Here is a 20,378-nt window from a genome sequence, read left to right as displayed (position 1 = left end):
CACAAAATGAATAAAAATAAATGAATTAAAAAATATATATATCAAAAGTACTTTGTTCAAAGAATCATTACTAAATTTGGTTTCATACCAACTAGACTCTATGAGGACGTAACACATTACATTTGATGAGTTTTAGGGAAAATACATAATGTGGAATTGAGTCATTATTATGTAACAAAATGTTCTGTGCATTTTTATTGCTTTTATATTGTATAAAAAATGGAAGAACGCAGGGCCAGGCACAGACCTTTTGAGGGGCATGTGCTGAATGTGAAAAAGGCCCCTCCCCCTCCTTTTATATATATATATATATATATATATATATATATATATATATATATATATATATATATATAGATATATATATATATATATATATATATATATTTATTTATTTTTTTACATGGTGGCTGTCATAAAACAGACATATTCAAACATTAAATAGTACTGAATAAAGGGTAAAAATAGAATGAATATGAAATATAGTGCATATATTTAGCAAAATGCTGCTCTCTAAGTTCACTTTTCTAGCTGACTAACAAGTTTTTGGACATTGAATGGCTTTTTTGAGGTTTTATTGACATCTTTTCATGGTTGAAACACTTATTGAGCGATTACATTTGACATAATATGAATTTCGGTATACTGTACTGTATCTTTCAAAAAACCTGTTGGTGTTCATGCATGTTTATGAATAAATAAATAAATAAATAAATACATTTAAAATACAGGGGTGGGGGGATATAGTGGCCTTTTAAAATATAACTTCCTGTTTGGACTGAGGGGATGGAATAGCACTCATTATCATTATTACGTAACAAAATGCTCTGTGCATTTTTATTGAATTTATATTGTATAAGAAAATGGCAGAACCAAGCACAGACCTTGCTGGAAGTGAAAAAGGCCCCACCCCCTGGCTGAATGTTTTACATTTATCAGAGATATTAATCGACCCATCTATTTATCTATTGGTGGAAATAACAGTTGTATATAATATGGTGATCTAAATATTACAAGGATGTAAAAATGAAAAAAAAAAAAAAAAAAAATAAAATTTGCAGGGTCTTGATGGATATTACCACAAGTGAAATAAATAAATAAATAATTACATTAAAAAAACGGGTGGGGGGGCCTTTTAAAATATAACTTCCTGTTTGGATTGAGGTGATGCAATAGCACTCATCACATTAAGTGTAAAATTTACCTCTGGTCACAGCAGTCAGGCTCCACCTTGAGCAAGAGCTCATATCTCTCTCATCAGTAATTGGTGAGATTTTGACTAGGAACAGACAGTGGGATGTAGAGTAGTCCATCATTGAGAAAAGTTGTGGGCAAACTTAAGAATCCATGTAATAAGATGGCATGCTTTTGTTCTAAAACTGTATCGAAAAGAACAGGACTTTTGTTCTTCTTCATTCTTCAGGTAAGAGACCTTCTTTATTTGGTATTGGTATTTGTTTGATAATTGATGGTTTGGATAAAGCAAACAGCTCATTGGTTTATGCCCAACGAGATGTGCTGTTGCATTCTTTTGTGGTCTATGGTGGTTAATTTAAATATTTAGCAGCTTATTTTAGCCATTATTACCTGTTTTATACAGTAACCCCAAAACATATTTAGACACTTAAGAGAATTAAAAGCTAGTAAAATATCAAAACCAGTAGTATTTGTTTTAATGAACAAAAATGATGTGTAAATGTTAATAAAAGCCAGATCCTGTCAAAAGATATCAGTTTTGTCTCTTGTCCAAAACTAGTAAAACCTGTCAATAGCAAGTCTTGTCTGGTACCCAAAACTCTATTAACAGTCTTCTATCAGCCTGAGAGTTTGACTGAGGAAGCCAGAGAAATGCAGAAGCAGGAGACAAAGTGATGATTATAAAAGAGCAGAGTTTATTGAATAATCTTAGTTGGTATGTTTCAATGCTCAGACTTTGCCTGAACAATACAAATCCAACAAGTGTCATTATACCTAAGCAAATGCAATGGAAAATTACTGCTTCTCAAAATCGTCCTGTGACGTTAAAAACTTTGAAATGGAGATATTCTTTTAACATTCACTTATGAACACACAAAAATGCCACAAATATTGTAATTAAAACAATAATGATATAAATAAATGATTAAATGATAAATCAAATGACAACTACATAAAATACTTATGATTATAAAATTAAATCATATAAAAACAATGAATGGTGTCCATTGGCGTGACGGAATGTCATAGGCGGGTGACGTCGTGAAACTATAAAGCACGCTTGAACCAAACAGTGTTAGCTTCTGTATCTTCAGCAAGTGCTCTCTTTTGAAATTGGTTGTCTTATTTAGTGTCGTTTGTCTCTCTTATTAAGCACACTATGGCCAATAAGCAGCAATTCAAGCAATGTGTTCCTCCCTGCCCTTGTTTTCTCATGGGTAAAGATACACATCGGCTTTGTGTTGTCTGTCTGGGAGCAGAGCATGCTCAGGCAGTCCTCGAGGGGGCTGGTTGTGAGCATTGCGATCTGCTGTCTGTGAAGATGCTCTGTTCCCACGGGGTGCTCTTTGAGGAGGGTGCCTCGGCTCGCGTTCCCTGCGGTTCGGGTCCCGCTGCTGCTGAGGCACAGCGAAGGCTCTTGTCATGGGGTTCTGCCCTTTCTCTGCCCTCACCTGCTTGGTCCAGTGCTTCACTTCACGAGATGGAAGCACATTCTCCGGTTTCTTCCTGATGATGTTGAGGATTCGCCACCTCACACGCAGGCTTATGAGGAGCTGATGGGGGTTGTGATTCAAGCTGCAGCCAGATTGAACATTAACTGGCCAGCCGAGAAACAGGAGGTTCGTCACGTAAGCAAATTAAATGATTGCTTCCTTCCATCTAGATCACAACCTCCTCACCCTGGCTTACCGTTTTTCCTGATCTCCACACTGAGGTGTTGAGATCATGGAGGAAACCAGTGGAAATAACATATCATGTTTTCAGTCCCCAGACCATCAATTATTCCAACATAATGGGACTGAAGCAGTATGGTCAGGGGGTGATGCCTCAGGTGGAAGAGAGCTATCTTTCCCCTCAATCTGTGTCTTCCCGAAAAGCCCTGAAATTACCCACTAAGCCATATCAACGCTAGTGGGTAAATCATACTTGCCAGCAGGTCAGGCAGCAGCTTGCTTCCACACTATGGCAGTGTTGCAAGCTTTTCAAGCTGACCTGCTAAAAGACCTGGACGAGGGCAAGGAAGTGAGCCGTGAACAGAAAACCTCCTTTCTAGGTGTAGTATGGGATTCAATTACCATGCAAGCATGTCTGTCACCTGCTCGAATAGAAGTGATTCTCATAGCCATAAACAAGTTAAAGCAAGGCCAGTAACTCACTGTGAAACAGTTTCAGAGACTGTTAGGTCTGATGGCAGCTGCGTCCATTGTGATACCCTTTGGCCTGCAGTTCATGAGACCTTTGCAGTGGTGGTTCAAAACCAAGGGGTTGTCCCCGAGGGGAAATACGTTTCGCATAATCAAGATCATATAAATAAAACTTCTTTGTGGGTGTAGCCTTTAGCCTAATGCTAATCCCTGCATGAGTGCTGCGTTTGCGTCGTCTCTCTCATCGCTTGTGCCTCAGCCTGCATCGTTTAGTAATGGTAGACAAGTCCCCTGCTGTGTAGAATCCCAAACTCATAGAGCGTTTTGGGGTTCAAAGCCAGTAAACTGTTGTATAAGTTACTTGATAAGTAGGATGCACAAAGTCTGAGCAAAGTACAGTGATTGTATACTAGTCTGTGTTTGATTGTATCAAGATAGACGGTACATTTAACGAAATCTGTACAGCCAAAGTAGCCGCTGCCATACAGGGTGCCGCCATCTGATAAGCAAAATGTTCTTCTGTTAAATAAAACAGACAAAACAGAGGTCATTGTACTGGGCAATAAAGATAAAACCTCAAATGTGAATGCATACCTTGACTCCAGTGGCCTATTGCACAAAGCTGGAGTCAGTTGCTACCCAGGTAAGTTCAAGATTAGTTTGAGCAAACTTAGTTTTTTCAGGCTCATGAAGGTGGATCGGTTTTTAGTGGGGTTCATTGCTATAGTAACTTGTGCTACACGTCTAACCTGCTAATTCTGGGTTAGAGATCACAAACCCAAACTCGACCAATCAGCTGTGAGTAAAGTGACACGTATCTGATGCAATAAAGACACTACCCCTGTATCTCTCGCTCCAAATTAAATCAGTTTATAGTGAAAACATTTTAGAGACAAAATTGCTCATCTTTTGCTGCTAATTATTCATTATATTTATATTAAATAAATTAAAATTATGAATAATTCTTGACATGTTCATATAATTAGGTCTATTATATAAACTTTGCTTTTAAATGAAAATAATATATAAAGCTTATTAAGTTACATTCTTTTGAGCTCTTTGTGAAACTATAATAATTATTTGGTCTATTTGTTTGATTCACATGCATTGATATAGTCAGATATTTTCTTTCAGCTGCCTTCTCAAACTTTAACTGCATCAGTGTTTATTCCTGCTTTGTAAATGCGTTTAATTTCATATTTTTCATAATGATCTCTTATTCTTCGGAAGAGACGTGAATTGCGTGGCTCTCTTGTGAGAAGTGAATCAAAAAAAATGTTATGTCAAAAAGTGTATACGTCAAGGGTGTCTGGCTGCAGCTTTTTAGCAGACCTTATGCAAAGGCCAAACCATCTTAAAGGTATTTCTGTTGCATCAGTTAGCTTCAGTAAGAATCAAGTTTAATTCAGGGAAAACCTATGCACCTTTTAAAATAAACTAACTGGGCAAATTTTTCCCAGATAACGAATGATATTTAAATTAGATGGAAAACAAATTCACTGGTTGCAGGTCTGTAACAGGCGCAGGACACCTTGAATTAGATTTTTGTCTGATCATCCCTTTTTAACAGTATAGTAAATATTTAATTGATATAGCAGGAAAAGTTTGTTTTTGGAAAGTTTGTTTCCCCCTCTGAGTTTCAATAATTTAACAGGCTCTTTGTGTTTGACAAACTTGTTGATGCCATTGCTCGTTTGACGTTTCACTTGGGATTTTTGGGGCAAAGCGTGTCAGTGTTCACTTCCTTTATATTTGCTTATTAAATGTTAATTATTAAATGCTTTCAGATGCTTATTGTACATTACACTTCCCCTGCATGGTCAGAAGTAAACTTTTCCATTAACAGGCAATATTTCCCTCCTGCAGGAGCCTTTTTTTAATGGATATTTTATAATTACCTCATTAAATGTATCTGTGTTGCCTGTTATGTCAAATACTTAAATTTAACCAATTGTTTTAATCAATCAGACTATTATAGACTGTTAGCAGTCACATTTTTTTCAGTATCACAAAAACTCCATCTGATATGGCATTTATTTACACAGACTGATTAATACTGCTCAAAGTTGTTATCCATGTCATGTTTAATTTAATAGGCTTAGAAAATCAGAAACTCATTATAAGGTAGGGTTGCAATATTATTATAATGATCAATTTTTGCTCTTGATATTGTAATAATAATTATTAATAAATGTTAGGACAAGCCCAGTAAGGATATACTATATCAGTTAAGATGTAAGACCCCTTAAAAGTTTTCCTCGTGCTCAGTGATAGTAAAATGGCACACGTTTATGTTATTGAAAAATAAAGGTAAAGTGTTCATGCGTTGAATAATGTGTTTTATTTCAGTAGTGGCTACACAATGAAATGACATCTGTATCAACAGTTTGAGTGTTTAATTTACCCCACATATCACGTTTAATTTACCCCACCACAAACATCTCTATGATATATTAATTATTTATTTTAAATATCTAGAACAACCCAAACACACATACAGTGGGTACGGAAAGTATTCAGACCCCCTTAAATTTTTCACTCTTTGTTATATTGCAGCCATTTGCTAAAATCATTTAAGTTGATTTTTTTCCTCATTAATGTACACACAGCACCGCATATTGACAGAAAAACACAGAATTGTTGACATTTTTGCAGATTTATTAAAAAAGAAAAACTGAAATATCACATGGTCCTAAGTATTCAGACCCTTTGCTGTGACACATATATTTAACTCAGGTGCTGTCCATTTCATCCTTGAGATGGTTCTACACCTTCATTTGAGTTCAGCTTTGTTTGATTATACTGATTGGACTTGATTAGGAAAGCCACACACCTGTCTATATAAGACCTTACAGCTCACAGTGCATGTCAGAGCAAATGAGAATCATGAGGTCAAAGGAACTGCCTGAAGAGCTCAGAGACAGAATTGTGGCAAGGCACAGATCTGGCCAAGGTTACAAAAAAATTTCTGCTGCACTTAAGGTTGCTAAGAGCACAGTGGCCTCCATAATCCTTTGGAAGACGTTTGGGATGACCAGAACCCTTCCTAGAGCTGGCCGTCCGGCCAAACTGAGCTATCGGGGGAGAAGAGCCTTGGTGAGAGAGGTAAAGAAGAACCCAAAGATCACTGTGGCTGAGCTCCAGAGATGCAGTCGGGAGTCAACCATCACTGCAGCCCTCCACCAGTCAGGGCTTTATGGCAGAGTGGCCCGACGGAAGCCTCTCTTCAGTGCAAGACACATAAAAGCCTGCATGGAGTTTGCTAAAAAACACCTGAAGGACTCCAAGATGGTGAGAAATAAGATTCTCTGGTCTGATGAGACCAAGATAGAACTTTTTGGCCTTAATTCTAAGCGGTATGTGTGGAGAAAACAAGGCATTGATCATCACCTGCCCAATACAGTCCCAACAGTGAAGCATGGTGGTGGCAGCGTCATGCTGTGGGGGTGTTTTTCAGCTGCAGGGACAGGACAACTGATTGCAATCGAGTGAAAGATGAATGCAACCAAGTACAGGGATATCCTGGACGAAAACCTTCTCCAGAGTGCTCAGGACCTCAGACTGGGCCGAAGGTTTAACTTCCAACAAGACAATGACCCTAAGCACACAGCTAAAATAATGGAGTGGCTTCACAACAACTCCGTGACTGTTCTTGAATGGCCCAGCCAGAGCCCTGACTTAAACCCAATTGAGCATCTCTGGAGAGACTTAAAAATGGCTGTCCACCAACGTTTACCATCCAACCTGACAGAACTGGAGAGGATCTGCAAGGAGGAATGGCAGAGGATCCCCAAATCCAGGTGTGAAAAACTTGTTGCATCTTTCCCAAAAAGACTCATGGCTGTATTAGATCAAAAGGGTGCTTCTACTAAATACTGAGCAAAGGGTCTGAATACTTAGGACCATGTGATATTTCAGTTTTTCTTTTTTAATAAATCTGCAATAATGTCAACAATTCTGTGTTTTTCTGTCAATATGGGGTGCTGTGTGTACATTAATGAGGAAAAAAAATGAACCTAAATGATTTTAGCAAATGGCTGCAATATAACAAAGAGTGAAAAAATTAAGGGGGTCTGAATACTTTCCGTACCCACTGTATATACATATAGATTGCTGCATTAAACAGTTTTGTAAGGAAAAAATAAATAAATCAACCCCATAGCAGATTCAAAGTGATCAAGGGCTTAGGACATTCCAATTCAGCCCAATGCAAGGGTTCCACCAGTAGTGGGAACTCGTGCAACGTAAGCAATGACGTAACGATGGAGCTGTTCGATATGTCCTGCCCTGGCTTCCTGTTTCAGTGGAGACTTTCAGAAAGACTTTTTATTTACCTTTGGTTCATCTAAACGTGGTAGTCAGTATGTTTACATGGAAAACAATATTAATATTCCATTATTAACCCGATTAAGACAATAATCTGATTAAGAAACTACCATATAAACAGTGATTTCTGATTACCTTAATATGGCTGAAGTCATACTCGAAGTAAACACAAATCGAATTAAGACATGGAGTATTTCTATTTTAGTTGTATTTTCAAAGTGCATTATAGACATGTACACACCTTAATCACACTATTAACATTTGTGTGTGAGTTTTCCCTCTTGAAAAAAAAAAACTGCATACGCTTGTTAGGTATGTTTTGAAGCATGGAAGCTGGTTTGAGCTGGTTTATGCTGGTCCTTAGCTGGTTTGAGCTGGTTTAAGCTTTTCCTAAGGTGGTCCTGAGCTGGAGCTATAGTTTCTTAGGACCAGCACTTGACCAGCTTAAACCAGCTCATGGCCAGCTAAATACCAGCATAAACCAGCTAAAACCAGCTATATTCACCTTTATTTATATAGCGCTCTAGAAGAAAATAGTGTGATTGTCCAGCTCAGTTCAGTTTGCATATAATGGTGTCAATGCAGGCAAGGTAAATGATTACAGTAGATTACTGCTGTCCATGTAGACATAGTCAGTGTAGAGCAAATGGTGGTTTGTTATTGTCTCTCTAACTGTGTCATCAGGTTTTGCTGCGCTCCTATTGGTTTTTGATTTGATGGTTGTAATAGGTGCATCCCGAGTTATGATCTCCGGCTGCATCACAAGTCAGAATGTGGATTGGTATCATTCAGAATATTTCATCCAGTTCTTTCTGCTTGAAGATTGGATACATCACATCGGCATATGGTGGACAGGAGTCGAAGCTGGCCATAGGGTCTGTGCAGAGGATTGTCTAGTTCTTCTTTGCTGAGGATCTGTGCAGATGGCTGTCGACAAGGTCTTCAGAGGCAGTCTGTCTCTAGGGCTTGACTAATTGTCATGATCTTCCATGATATTCAGGGCTGTTGTGGTCGTCACTAGGTTCAGTCCACCATCTGATCTGGATACAGACCTGTTCTGGATACGGACCTGTTCCGTATCTTTCAGTCACTTCGATATTATGTTGAATGATAATAATAGGGGTCTCTATGAAAAGAGCCACAACCTAAACTGAGCGAAGCAAATGTTGGTAAGCCACTGCATGCTGGGTAACAAGTGAACTTGCAATAACATAACCTGTGGGAGATCCTCAGTCAGATAGCAAACAGACTTCCTTTTAAGGCATAGGCTTGCCTTGTTGAGGGGGCTCTAACCTGAGTGATATTGTCTATCACCGCTAGTGATAGCCCACTCACGTCTTTCGTGATCTGTCCAAGGGCCAGACTTGGAGGTTCAAATAGCTGTAGATGCTATTTACACTAAGTAAAAATAGCAGTATTTTCTTAGCGAAATGCTATTTACACTAGGTGAAAATAGTGATAGATTCTATTTACACCATGTAAATGTATCAGTTCTTTGCAATAAGAGTAAATAGTAATTAGATGCCCTCTATACTTTATATTGGCAGATACTATTTGCACCTCAGCATTTTTGTATATTAACAGGATGCAATAATATCATAGATTGTAAATGATTATATTTATTAAGATTATTTAATATTATTAAACACTCTGACCATTATTTTCATTTTTTATTGAAAATAAATGCAAGCTCGGCAAAAAGGCCGATTCAAACCTGCATCGATCATGTTAAAAAACAATTAAGAGTAAATATCATAATTTATTCACCCTCCTGTTGTTCCAAGCCTATATGAGTCTATTTTGTTGAACATAAAATAAGGTATTTTGAAGAATGTTGGTAACCAAATCATTTCAGTGCCCGCTGACTTCAGTTGTATGGATGAAAAAAACAAAACAAAACAAAAACACAAACAAAAACAATGAGACATCTCTCAAAATATCTTCTTTTATGTTCAACAGAAAAAAGAACATTAGGATTGTCACAAGGGTGAGTAAATGACAGAATTTTAATTTTTAGGTAAACTATACCTTTAAGATAAACAAGTGTAAGGAGAAAGCTACACTGAAAAGATATACAAGAAACACACACACACACACACACAGAGATAGAGAGAGAGAGAAACTAAACTGTGACATTTACAGATGGGGGAAACTGAGGTCTTTTGCTTTTGATCTGCTGTACCAGATGTTAATGGCGTTATACAGTGCAAATTTTTTAATAACACTGTGTCGAACTTAATGGAATTCAGGAGCACATGACTGCACAAATCCAGGCTAAATATAAATAAAAATATGGCTGCTGACAATTGTTGTTCACTGAGGTCTGGATTTAAGTCCAAATAAAGTCTGAAGTTGATTGTTAATGAGTCAAAGGGCAAGGTCTGTCATTTGAAATAACTGAAATTAATCCTAACCCCCACCCTTTCTAACCTCAAGTTACATCTGTTAATTATATATCTTACTTATAAATGTCACCTTTTTCCTCAGGGGTTAAATGTACAAAGCTATTATACAAGTGAGTATGGTGTTTGATTATGAAAAAATGCATTAATATTAGGGATGTCCAGATCCGATCACGTGATCGGAAATCGGGCCCGATCACGTGGTTTCAGACTCGATCGGAATCGGACGTTACCTCCCGATCAGGACTCGGATATATATGTGTTAAGGGTGCAACAGTTCTCTGTTAAAAAAATCGAACCGTACGGTTCTCCACTTACGGTTCGGTACGCACTTGTACCGTGGTCCATCTCGAATGACGACGCATCCAGTGGCGGTTCTAGACCATTTCAACTGGGGGGGCCAAGCTGGAGCCAGTTGTACTGTTAGAGGGGCCAGTTACATTCAGACCTTATCGTTGTCATATCATTTTCTGCACTGGGTATTGTTAAGGTTTTAATGGTATGACTACTCTTACTGATACTGCTTATCGATCCGGTACTTTAATGGTATTCTTATCGGTACTTTTTGTTTATAAATAATATAATGTAATGTAATGTAATATATAAAAAGAGCTAAATTAACTTTGCTTTATATTATACAGTGTCTTTTGGTGTTTTATTTAAGATACAGTAAGAACATGAACAAAGAAACAAAGTAAAACAAACTGACAAATACAATAAAACAAAGATACAAATGAAATAAAGTGCTTTATTTGTTTATTCAGGTAGGCCTAAGTAATAGGCTATAGGACTAGCCTATAAAAAAATCTAAGTACAGTAACCAAATGTTAAAAATAACACTGCATGGTTTTCACAGTATAAATTAATAAATGAATGCCTTTTAAAGCTAACTATATTCAGATGAAGAGCTGTAAGTGATCTTCACTTTGCATTTTTTCGTTTGATTAACATTGATGGCACAATCGTCAGAAGCTGACTGCTGTCACTTTAAAACAATAGCCTAGATATTAACACGTTTTTTGTCCCAGCTATTCATGTACACTTATGATATAAACTGCGTTTAAGTAGTTAAACACGCTCCAATCCAGTCATTTTAACACATTTTTGTGTGTATTTGATCGCTCGGACGTGCCCCTGAAGCCCAACCATAGACAGTAAAAGAAATGGACACAGCGACCCCATTGGAACTCAATTCGGTTGTTAAGTCTGACGTCACGCGGTAGCGCTTCCGGGTCCAAACGCTCCATCTCATACCACAAGAAAACAACAAATGGTGCTAATATACACACACGATGTGGTGTAATACTACAAAAAAACATAATTATAATCTTTATCTCCATACCAATATTCCAGATGGCCAGACAATGATTCATCTTTTATAAAGCGTTAAAATATTAATGTCTATGACGCTGTGAGCATGGAGACTGTTGTGTAGACTGTAAGTATTTAAACTTTTAAAATGATTGATGTTTAATATGAATAAATAGCGCTCATAAACAGCCGTCGATGGCATTCTCAAGTGAAATGAGTCGAGGCTTGGACCCGGAAACGGCGTTCCTTACGTCATGACTTAACAAGCGGATTGAGACAAGTGAAGCCCATTTTTAGCGATTTTTAGCACTTCCGCTTCTGACGCGCAGACTCAAACTAAGCTTGATGACATCAGCAACCTGTCTGACAGATGTAAATCTTCTAGTAGCTGTGCATGCAAACTGCCATCATTAATCTTGCAGAGACGGCGAGCTTGAGCGGGGAGTTCTTTGGCGTGAGTGAGCAGGAGTAAGTTTTCTGATTAATTAGTTTGTATAGTATTTTAAAATGTAACGCCAGTACGCCATATTACGTTAATGCATACTATTGCCTACGAGCTTCTCCTCCTGTCTGTACGGGAATTTCTCTACTGTGCGACAGAGAGTCGAGTGGTTATGATGCAATCGTTAGCCTATTTTTACAAAAACTGTTTCTACTGGGCCATAATGTAACATAGAAGGTAATGTAGCCCTTTATACATTGTTGTGTATCTTTAGAAATAAATAATGGACAAATGGAGTCTTTAAACGCCTCAGATGTAAAGTTATTCGCTGTCAAAGTGACGCCAAAATGAATGGGAGTCAATGGGATGCTAACACAAGTGAAGTTCTGCTACAAGATGGCGGCACGCGGCCGACTTCAACTTCCGGTCGACTTCCTTGGGCACTGAGCCTCTATTGGCCAGCCGCCACTGGACGCATCTATTGGTTAATATGGTTTGTTTAAAATAGCAACGTGGAAAACAGACAGACAGAGTTCAGGTTTCAGTCGATGGATGCGCAAAACGTTACAACAACGATAATCAGAAAGCGTGGACAAAACAGTTACTCTTTGTAAACTTAACTGCGAGTGCCATCTGCTCTAATGTCCAGTCATTTACGCCGTCATCACCCGGGTGTTGATAGCGCGCGAGCGCAGGTGAGACCTGAACAGCACACGTTGCTATCTGTGTTTAAACTAACTAATTTAAGCCTTGCTGATTTAAACCTTCAAGAACAAGACGCGAAAGAGAGTTCTCTTCCAAGTCTCGCGCTTCAGCGGACAAATTCATACAAAAATTATGTCAACATGCCCGTCTTAGCGAGTATCCTAGCAAACATAGTCGGTTATGTCTTAAGTGAACGTATATTAGTCGAGAAAGACAGCGCATGTGGAACAGTAGGCTATATGTACTGGAAAAATATTCATGCTGCCTGTTTTTAATGTTAAATCAAACAACAAATAACAAAGAAATCACTCACTGCTCTTGACTGAATAGTTTTTGTAACTTCAATAATGATTAATCTTTATTTATTTTATACAGTAAAGATATGCAGTGATATTTTATATTTGATTACTTTATCCATTTTCTGTACGTGAAAACTACTGTTAGATACCTGAAAAACCTGAAAAGCACTGTTCCTGGTAGATAATCAAAAATCAAGTGACTCGGACTCGGACTCGAGGGCAAAAAAACGTGATCGGGACATCCCTAATTAATATAGTTTACAGTCAATGTCGTTTCTTCTATTAATATTTTTATTGAATGTCCTTTTAAGCAATGAATGTTACTTAAATGATGTTCTCTTTCTTAATTCATCTAAATATTACAGCACTCCCTTCCACTACAAGCTCTTCTGCAACTGAGTCTCAAAACTCAGCTTCTACAAGTGAGTATTTCTATTAATGGACATTTGAGTAAACATGTTTAATAGGAAATTATACCTGTATTTAATCAATTTTAATATTAATGTGGTACATTGTAATAATAAGTGTACTTGTTTCATGTCACAAATTGTATTCATACAGTTTATGGCAAAGTCATGTATTTTAATGACATTTTGAAGAATAGAAAAAAAAAGTCCTTGTAAGCATGACAGCAAAAATATTACTCATAGGTTTTTTGTTTGTTTGTTTGTTTTTTTTAAATGTGGCATATTGTACAATAGGGGTCGCACTTGGGAGCCCCAAACACCTCATTACCTCTTTTTCTTGAGAAAAGATACACAAAATCATTTTCATTCACCTCTGTTGAAGCTGGTTGCTGAATACAGTGTCACCAAGAGCATGGGGCTAGAATGGAGTCCCAAGCGTTCACAGCCACGCTCTCTCTTCTTTTTGTTCCACCACTTGCTCAAGGAGCAAAGGTACCCAACATTTCAGACAAAGAGCAGCTTCCGCACTCCCTGCACCACACAGCCTATGGTCCGGACATTATGGATGAGAGCACCTCTCACTCTCAAGATCTATTGTGCGCACATTAGCACCTGGTGCTCAAACACCTCAGCCAATTGGGACTTTGGGTCAACTGGGGAAATAGCAAGCTTTCGCCAGTGCAAAGCATCTATATTTTCATTTTTATTTAATGATATATGCATTCTTTATAACAAGTTGCAGAAAATAAAATACAGAAGTTACTATAAATATAGGTTAAAGATACAAAGAGGGGTTCAATCAAATAACATATCCATAACAATGTACAATTTACAGACATAGAGTTGAGGAGTAATATATTTAGACAAAAAATGTGTTTTTAAGATGTTTTTGAGGGAAAGAAGGGTGGATGCTTGATGGATGTCTTGAGAAAGAGCATTCCACAACCTGGGAGCCACAACAGTCCTGGCTCACCAGACTAAACTTCGGGGTGACTAACAATCCTGCACTAGAAGAGTGTATGGTATGAACAGGAGCATTAGGCTGAAATAAGTCATAAGAATGTAGGACCATGGTTATGGAGAGAGTGTCAAAAGCTGAGCTGAGGTCTAACAGAAGGAGTGTGAAAAGAGTACCAGAATCAGAAGCTAGGAGGAGATCATTAATAATAACCTTAACCAGGGCTGTTTGGTCGAAACCAAACAGATAGGCCTGTAACTGGGAGGTAACAACTTTTTCTAATATTTTAGACAGAAAAGGAAGGTTTGAAAAAGGTCTGTAGCTACTTAGGGATGAAGGATCAAGACTATGCTTTTTAAGAACTGGGGAGACAGCGGCAATCTTAAGCTTAGATGGTACAGCTCCAGAAGACATTGACATATTAATGAAATGAGTGATTTTAACTGTAGTAAATAATGTTCTAGGCCTGTTTTTGGACCTATTAATGACTGTAGAGGAATAAGATGATTGAGCTGCATTAAAGGGATAGTTCACCCAAAAATGAAAATTTGGTGTTTATCTGCTTACCCCAGGGCATCCAAGATGTAGGTGACTTTGTTTCTTCAGTAGTACGAAAAGGCTGATTTTTAACTTCAACCATTGCAGTCTGTCAGTCAAATAATGCGAGTGGATGGGAACTTGGATCAATAAGTGTCACGGATGCACACAGAAACAAGGCGGTAAGATCCAAGTGCAGTGATGTTTATTTAAGGGAACTCCAAACACGTAATCCAAGGAACAGGCAAGGGTCAAAATCACAGAAACAGTCCACAAAACAAAAGCCAGGAGTACAAAAGTGCACGTAACAAAAACACAAAGAACCACAAACAAAGGCAGAAACAAACCAGGTATAAATAGACAGACACTAATGATGTGATACCAAACAGGTGAGTGCAATGATGATGAGATAATGAGTCCGGGGAGTGCGTTATGGGTAATGTAGTGAATGCAATGGGTGGAAATGAGAGTCCGGAATGGAGTGCCCTCTAGTGGCTGATAGGGTACTCTCACTGGTGATCGTGACATTACCCCCCCTCAAAGGAGCGGCTACCAGACGCTCCACCAGACAAAACACAAAAACACAAAAAACTCAGGAGGGAGGTGGACCGGAGGAGGATCAGGGGGAGGGATGGCGGGCCAGATCCAGGCCGCCCCACTGAAAGCCAGGGTGGTGCTGGAGGAACTGACCAAGCTGGTTCCAGCGGGTCTGGAATCCTGGTTGAGTGCCAGGGGGGCACCGGAGGAATTGACCAGGCTGGTTCCAGCGGGTCTGGAATCCTGGCTGATTGCCAGGGTGGTGCCGGAGGAACTGACCAGGCTGGTTCCAACGGTTCAGACGGCCTGGGCAGTAGCGGCAGGGCAGAAAGCCTGGGCGGCAGCGGCAGGGCAGAAGGCTTGGGTGGCTGGAGCGGGCTCACTGGCTGGAGCGGGCTCACTGGCTGGAGCGGGCTCTGGAGCGGACTCACTGGCTGGAGTGGGCACACTGGCTGGAGCGGACTCGGGTCGCTCCGAGTGCATCCTCCAGGCACGCAATGCTGCCAAAACATAAAAAGTGAAGACAGTCCTCTTGGCCATCATAGGACTGACAGGAAGATCATGCGGGACTGGAGTGGACTCACTGGCTAGATCGGGGTCTGGAGTGGACTCACTGGATGGAGCGGACTCCCTGACTGGAGTGGGCTCTGTAGTGGACTCACTGGATGGAGCGGGCTCTGGAGTGGACTCACTGGATGGAACGGACTCCCTGACTGGAGTGGGCTCTGGAATGGACTCACTGACTGGAGCGGACTCACTGGCTGGAGCGGGCTCTAGAGCTCACTGGTGATCGTGACATTACCCCCCCTCAAAGGAGCGGCTACCAGACGCTCCACCAGACAAAACACAAAAACACAAAAAACTCAGGAGGGAGGTGGACCGGAGGAGGATCAGGGGGAGGGATGGCGGGCCAGATCCAGGCCGCCCCACTGAAAGCCAGGGTGGTGCTGGAGGAACTGACCAAGCTGGTTCCAGCGGGTCTGGAATCCTGGTTGAGTGCCAGGGTGGCACCGGAGGAATTGACCAGGCTGGTTCCAGCGGGTCTGGAATCCTGGCTGATTGCCAGGGTGGTGCCGGAGGAACTGACCAGGCTGGTTCCAACGGTTCAGACGGCCTGGGCAGTAGCGGCAGGGCAGAAAGCCTGGGCGGCAGCGGCAGGGCAGAAGGCTTGGGTGGCTGGAGCGGGCTCACTGGCTGGAGCGGGCACACTGGCTGAAGCGGGCATACTGGCTGGAGCGGGCACACTGGCTGGAGCGGGCACACTGGCTGGAGCGGGCACACTGGCTGGAGCGGGCTCACTGGCTGGAGCGGGCTCTGGAGCGGACTCACTGGCTGGAGTGGGCACACTGGCTGGAGCGGACTCGGGCCGCTCCGAGTGCATCCTCCAGGCACGCAATGCTGCCAAAACATAAAAAGTGAAGACAGTCCTCTTGGCCATCATAGGACTGACAGGAAGATCATGCGGGACTGGAGTGGACTCACTGGCTAGATCGGGGTCTGGAGTGGACTCACTGGATGGAGCGGACTCCCTGACTGGAGTGGGTTCTGTAGTGGACTCACTGGATGGAGCGGGCTCTGAAGTGGACTCACTGGATGGAACGGACTCCCTGACTGGAGTGGGCTCTGGAATGGACTCACTGACTGGAGCGGACTCACTGGCTGGAGCGGGCTCTAGAGCGGACTCACTGGCTGGAGCGGGCTCTGGAGCGGACTCACTGGCTGGAGCGGGCTCTGGAGTGGACTCACCGGCTGGAGCGGTCTCTGGAGTGGACTCACCGGCTGGAGCGGGCTCTGGGAAGGCCTCCGGCCCTTGAGGGATAACTAAAGCCTTCCTCCTCCTCTTCCTTTTATGAGTGTGAAGCGGAGACTCAGTGCCAACCTCCTCTGAGGCCTCTGGAGTGGAGACTCAGTGCCATCCTCCTCTGAGGCCTCTGCAGCGGATTCACGGGCTGGAACACACTCATGGGCTGGAGCAGGCCTTGGAAAGGACACACGGTCTGTAGCGGGAACAGGAGGTCTCCGAATCGGCTTATTCTTACGTAGGTATAAGTAATTGGCAAAGTTCCAAAAATTCAACCTCTCCACCAGCTCCATCTCCCACTGTGGTAGAAGGTCGTTCAGACAGCCGTTGCAAGTCTCCTTGAGGACCGCATCAGGGAGGCTAAACTTCTCTGCCCGTGACCAGAACTTTTGGACAAATGGTCGTATCCTCATACCCTTCTGCCGCAGCACCGCCAAATCCTGGGGACTGCCCCGAGCTTCCCGTGCCTTGGCCGGGGACCAGACTCCCTCGCTGCTGGATCCTTGCATTATGGTGGTTCTATATGTCACGGATGCACACAGAAACAAGGCGATAAGATCCAAGTGCAGTGATGTTTATTTAAGGGAACTCCAAACACGTAATCCAAGGAACAGGCAAGGGTCAAAATCACAGAAACAGTCCACAAAACAAAAGCCAGGAGTACAAAAGTGCACGTAACAAAAACACAAAGAACCACATAGACTTCAATGAGTACTAGACATCACTGCCGTTGTCAGAGCGCGATCAGACCTCACTAACCGAATGCAGAACGCAGTTGGGCATAGTGGTGTATTAGAGGCAAAAATTATATAAATACTGTTCGGTTTCTCACACAAACCGATCGTTTTGTGTCTTAGGACATCAATGTGTCGTCACAAGCCGCATGGTTCAATTTGGACTTGTCTACTCAAGTTTTTTCAACTCTTATTGTTCAAGTTCCCATCCACTTGCATTATTTGACTGACAGACTGCAACGGTTGGAGTGAAAAATCATCATTTGTGTTCTACTGAAGAAACAAAGTCACCTACATCTTGGATGTGCTGGGTGTAAGCAGATAAACATCAAATTTTCATTTTTGGGTGAACTATCCCTTTAAGAGCTTCTCTGTACTGTTGAATGTGTTCAGTATATGTCAAGGAGTGAACAATAAGCCCAGTTTTCTTATAAAGCCTTTCTAGACAGAAAAGAGCCCTAATACCTAGAAGAGAAGCTTGACTGCACGCCTCATGGGCTTCGGTCAGTTACACTCTTTCCGTAAGTTGAAAAGGGAAGGCGTATGACTTTGCATAAGCTTTTTGAACTGAGAGAGTTTTACACTTTCTTCGTAAGTTGAATATGGAAGGCAGTCTGGCGGAAGCTAAATATTTTCATAACTTGTTAAATATTTTTTTTTTTTTTTACACAAACGTATCGCTTTGCTTCAGAAGGACTTTACTAACCCCCTTTTTTGTAAAACTAAAAAAGAAAACACAAAATACAAATTACAAATTATTCACAAAATGTCACAAATAATTTACAATGTTCAAATTTATAAACATTTGCTAACACTTTCAAAACAACTAAATAAACCTTCTAAGTGCATTAATGATGTGCACGTGTATGAAAAAGATTGCACAGCTATGTTAGCATGCTAGTCATCAGATTGCGATCAATTTCAGGATAGAACATCAATCTTCAAACATGTCAGTATCGAACTTCTATCATCAAACTAACACAAAAGAAGTATTACAGATATTTTCAGAATTAAATTAATGACTTATGGTCATATCTACCACAGTTTTTTTTTAAATTCCAGTTACGTTCCATAGAGTAGTGCAATATCATTTTCCACCACTATATATCACAAACGTACTTCTATGAATGAATAAAAAATCAGCTTTCAATGAGAAATAAACACTGCACTGTACATTACTATTTTAGTAAATGTTTGTGTTTTTATTTCTTTATAGGTCCATATATCACAGCCTTCCTTGTAACCACAAGCAGTTCTTCAACTCAAACATCTCCTCAAACTCCTGTCACAGGTAAGTATTCTTCATTTTCAAAGAGTCATTTTTTTTATTTTCATTGCTGAAATAGAACAAAAACAGTCAATACTGAATCTAAAATGTAAGTGACTTAATTTTAACTCATTTTTAATAAAGTTTTATTGAACTGTAGTATGAAATCAATGTCACATTTTCAGTCGTGATGTTATTCAGGAAAACAGCACTCTTGGTTGTGTGAAGTTGCTTAACTGTATTATATGTTATAAATATAAAACCTCTACATTTTGAAGTTTTACTGCCATATGCTAACTGAGTTTCTTTGTGTGTGCTGCACTCATTTGTTTTGATTTCTCCTTGAGAGGCTGCACAAGCCTCAACAGTGCAAACTTGTTAATCAATCTACCTTATTTTTTTTACATTACACCCCACTGCTGAAATCCACCCGCATTTGGCGAGTGTTAAAGTCAAGCCCTGTTTATGTTACAAGTTATAGTCATTAGACTATAGTCAAGTTATAGTCATAATACAAAACGTAATTGAATGAACATATGCCCGTGTTAACTTGTAAATACTATTTAGTAAATATTTGTGTTTTTATTTCTTTATACGTCCATATCTCACAGCCTTACCTGTAACTACAAGCAGTTCTTCAACTCAAACATCTCCTCAAACACCTGTCACAAGTGAGTATTGTTCATGGACAACTGTGGAAACACATATAGCTTTATTTCATTCATTTTTATTGCTAATGTGGTATTATAATGATAACTGTCAAACAGCAGCACTTACCAAACAGAAGTATTAGAGATAGACAATTATGACATTTCATTTGGAAAAACTGTATTATTTATGCAGTTGTATTAACTTAACTTCTATTAACAGATCTTGCAATGCAGAATTTCATTGCATACAAAAATGTCCTTTTTAGCATATCAACGAATATTGCTTAAGTTATGTTTTTCTTCATAAATCTAAATATTTTATCACCCCCTGCATATACAAGCTCTTCTGCAACTGAGTCTCAAACCTCAGCTCATTCAAGTGAGTATTTTTAGGGCTCGAAATTAAGCCTTTTCATGTACTTGTCCTTCCGACAAGTAAATCGGTCACTCCTCGTACTCTTTGACATATTTAAATCTGCATATTTGTGATATTTACCCTGAGGGCATTTTTTGCCTTTACAAAATCATATCCTAGTCATTTTAAATGTATGGTTCATCTTTCATTTCAAACTCTTAAATTTGATCAGAAAATTCAATTATAATAATAAGACACTATAGGGCTGTTACCAATCAAATTAACCTTCTGGAGTCCCCCTGCCTC

General features: G+C 40.0%; 1 protein-coding gene across 1 annotated transcript in view; it reads left to right on the top strand.

The window, feature by feature from the left end:
- The first annotated feature begins 3,159 nt into the window (after positions 1-3,159).
- Positions 3,160-20,378, top strand: part of LOC137014805 (receptor-type tyrosine-protein phosphatase eta-like) — a 38,228-nt gene continuing 21,009 nt past the window's right edge. Inside the window, exons 1-5 of the mRNA XM_067379323.1 lie at positions 3,160-3,219; positions 10,104-10,182; positions 13,192-13,248; positions 19,017-19,091; positions 19,679-19,738. Coding sequence (XP_067235424.1) covers positions 3,160-3,219; positions 10,104-10,182; positions 13,192-13,248; positions 19,017-19,091; positions 19,679-19,738 — 331 coding nt within the window. The remainder of the gene's footprint in view (positions 3,220-10,103; positions 10,183-13,191; positions 13,249-19,016; positions 19,092-19,678; positions 19,739-20,378) is intronic.

Source organism: Chanodichthys erythropterus, chromosome 24 (assembly GCF_024489055.1).
Source record: "Chanodichthys erythropterus isolate Z2021 chromosome 24, ASM2448905v1, whole genome shotgun sequence".
Taxonomy (NCBI): Eukaryota; Metazoa; Chordata; class Actinopteri; order Cypriniformes; family Xenocyprididae; genus Chanodichthys; species Chanodichthys erythropterus.
This window is presented reverse-complemented; position numbering and strand designations above follow the sequence as displayed.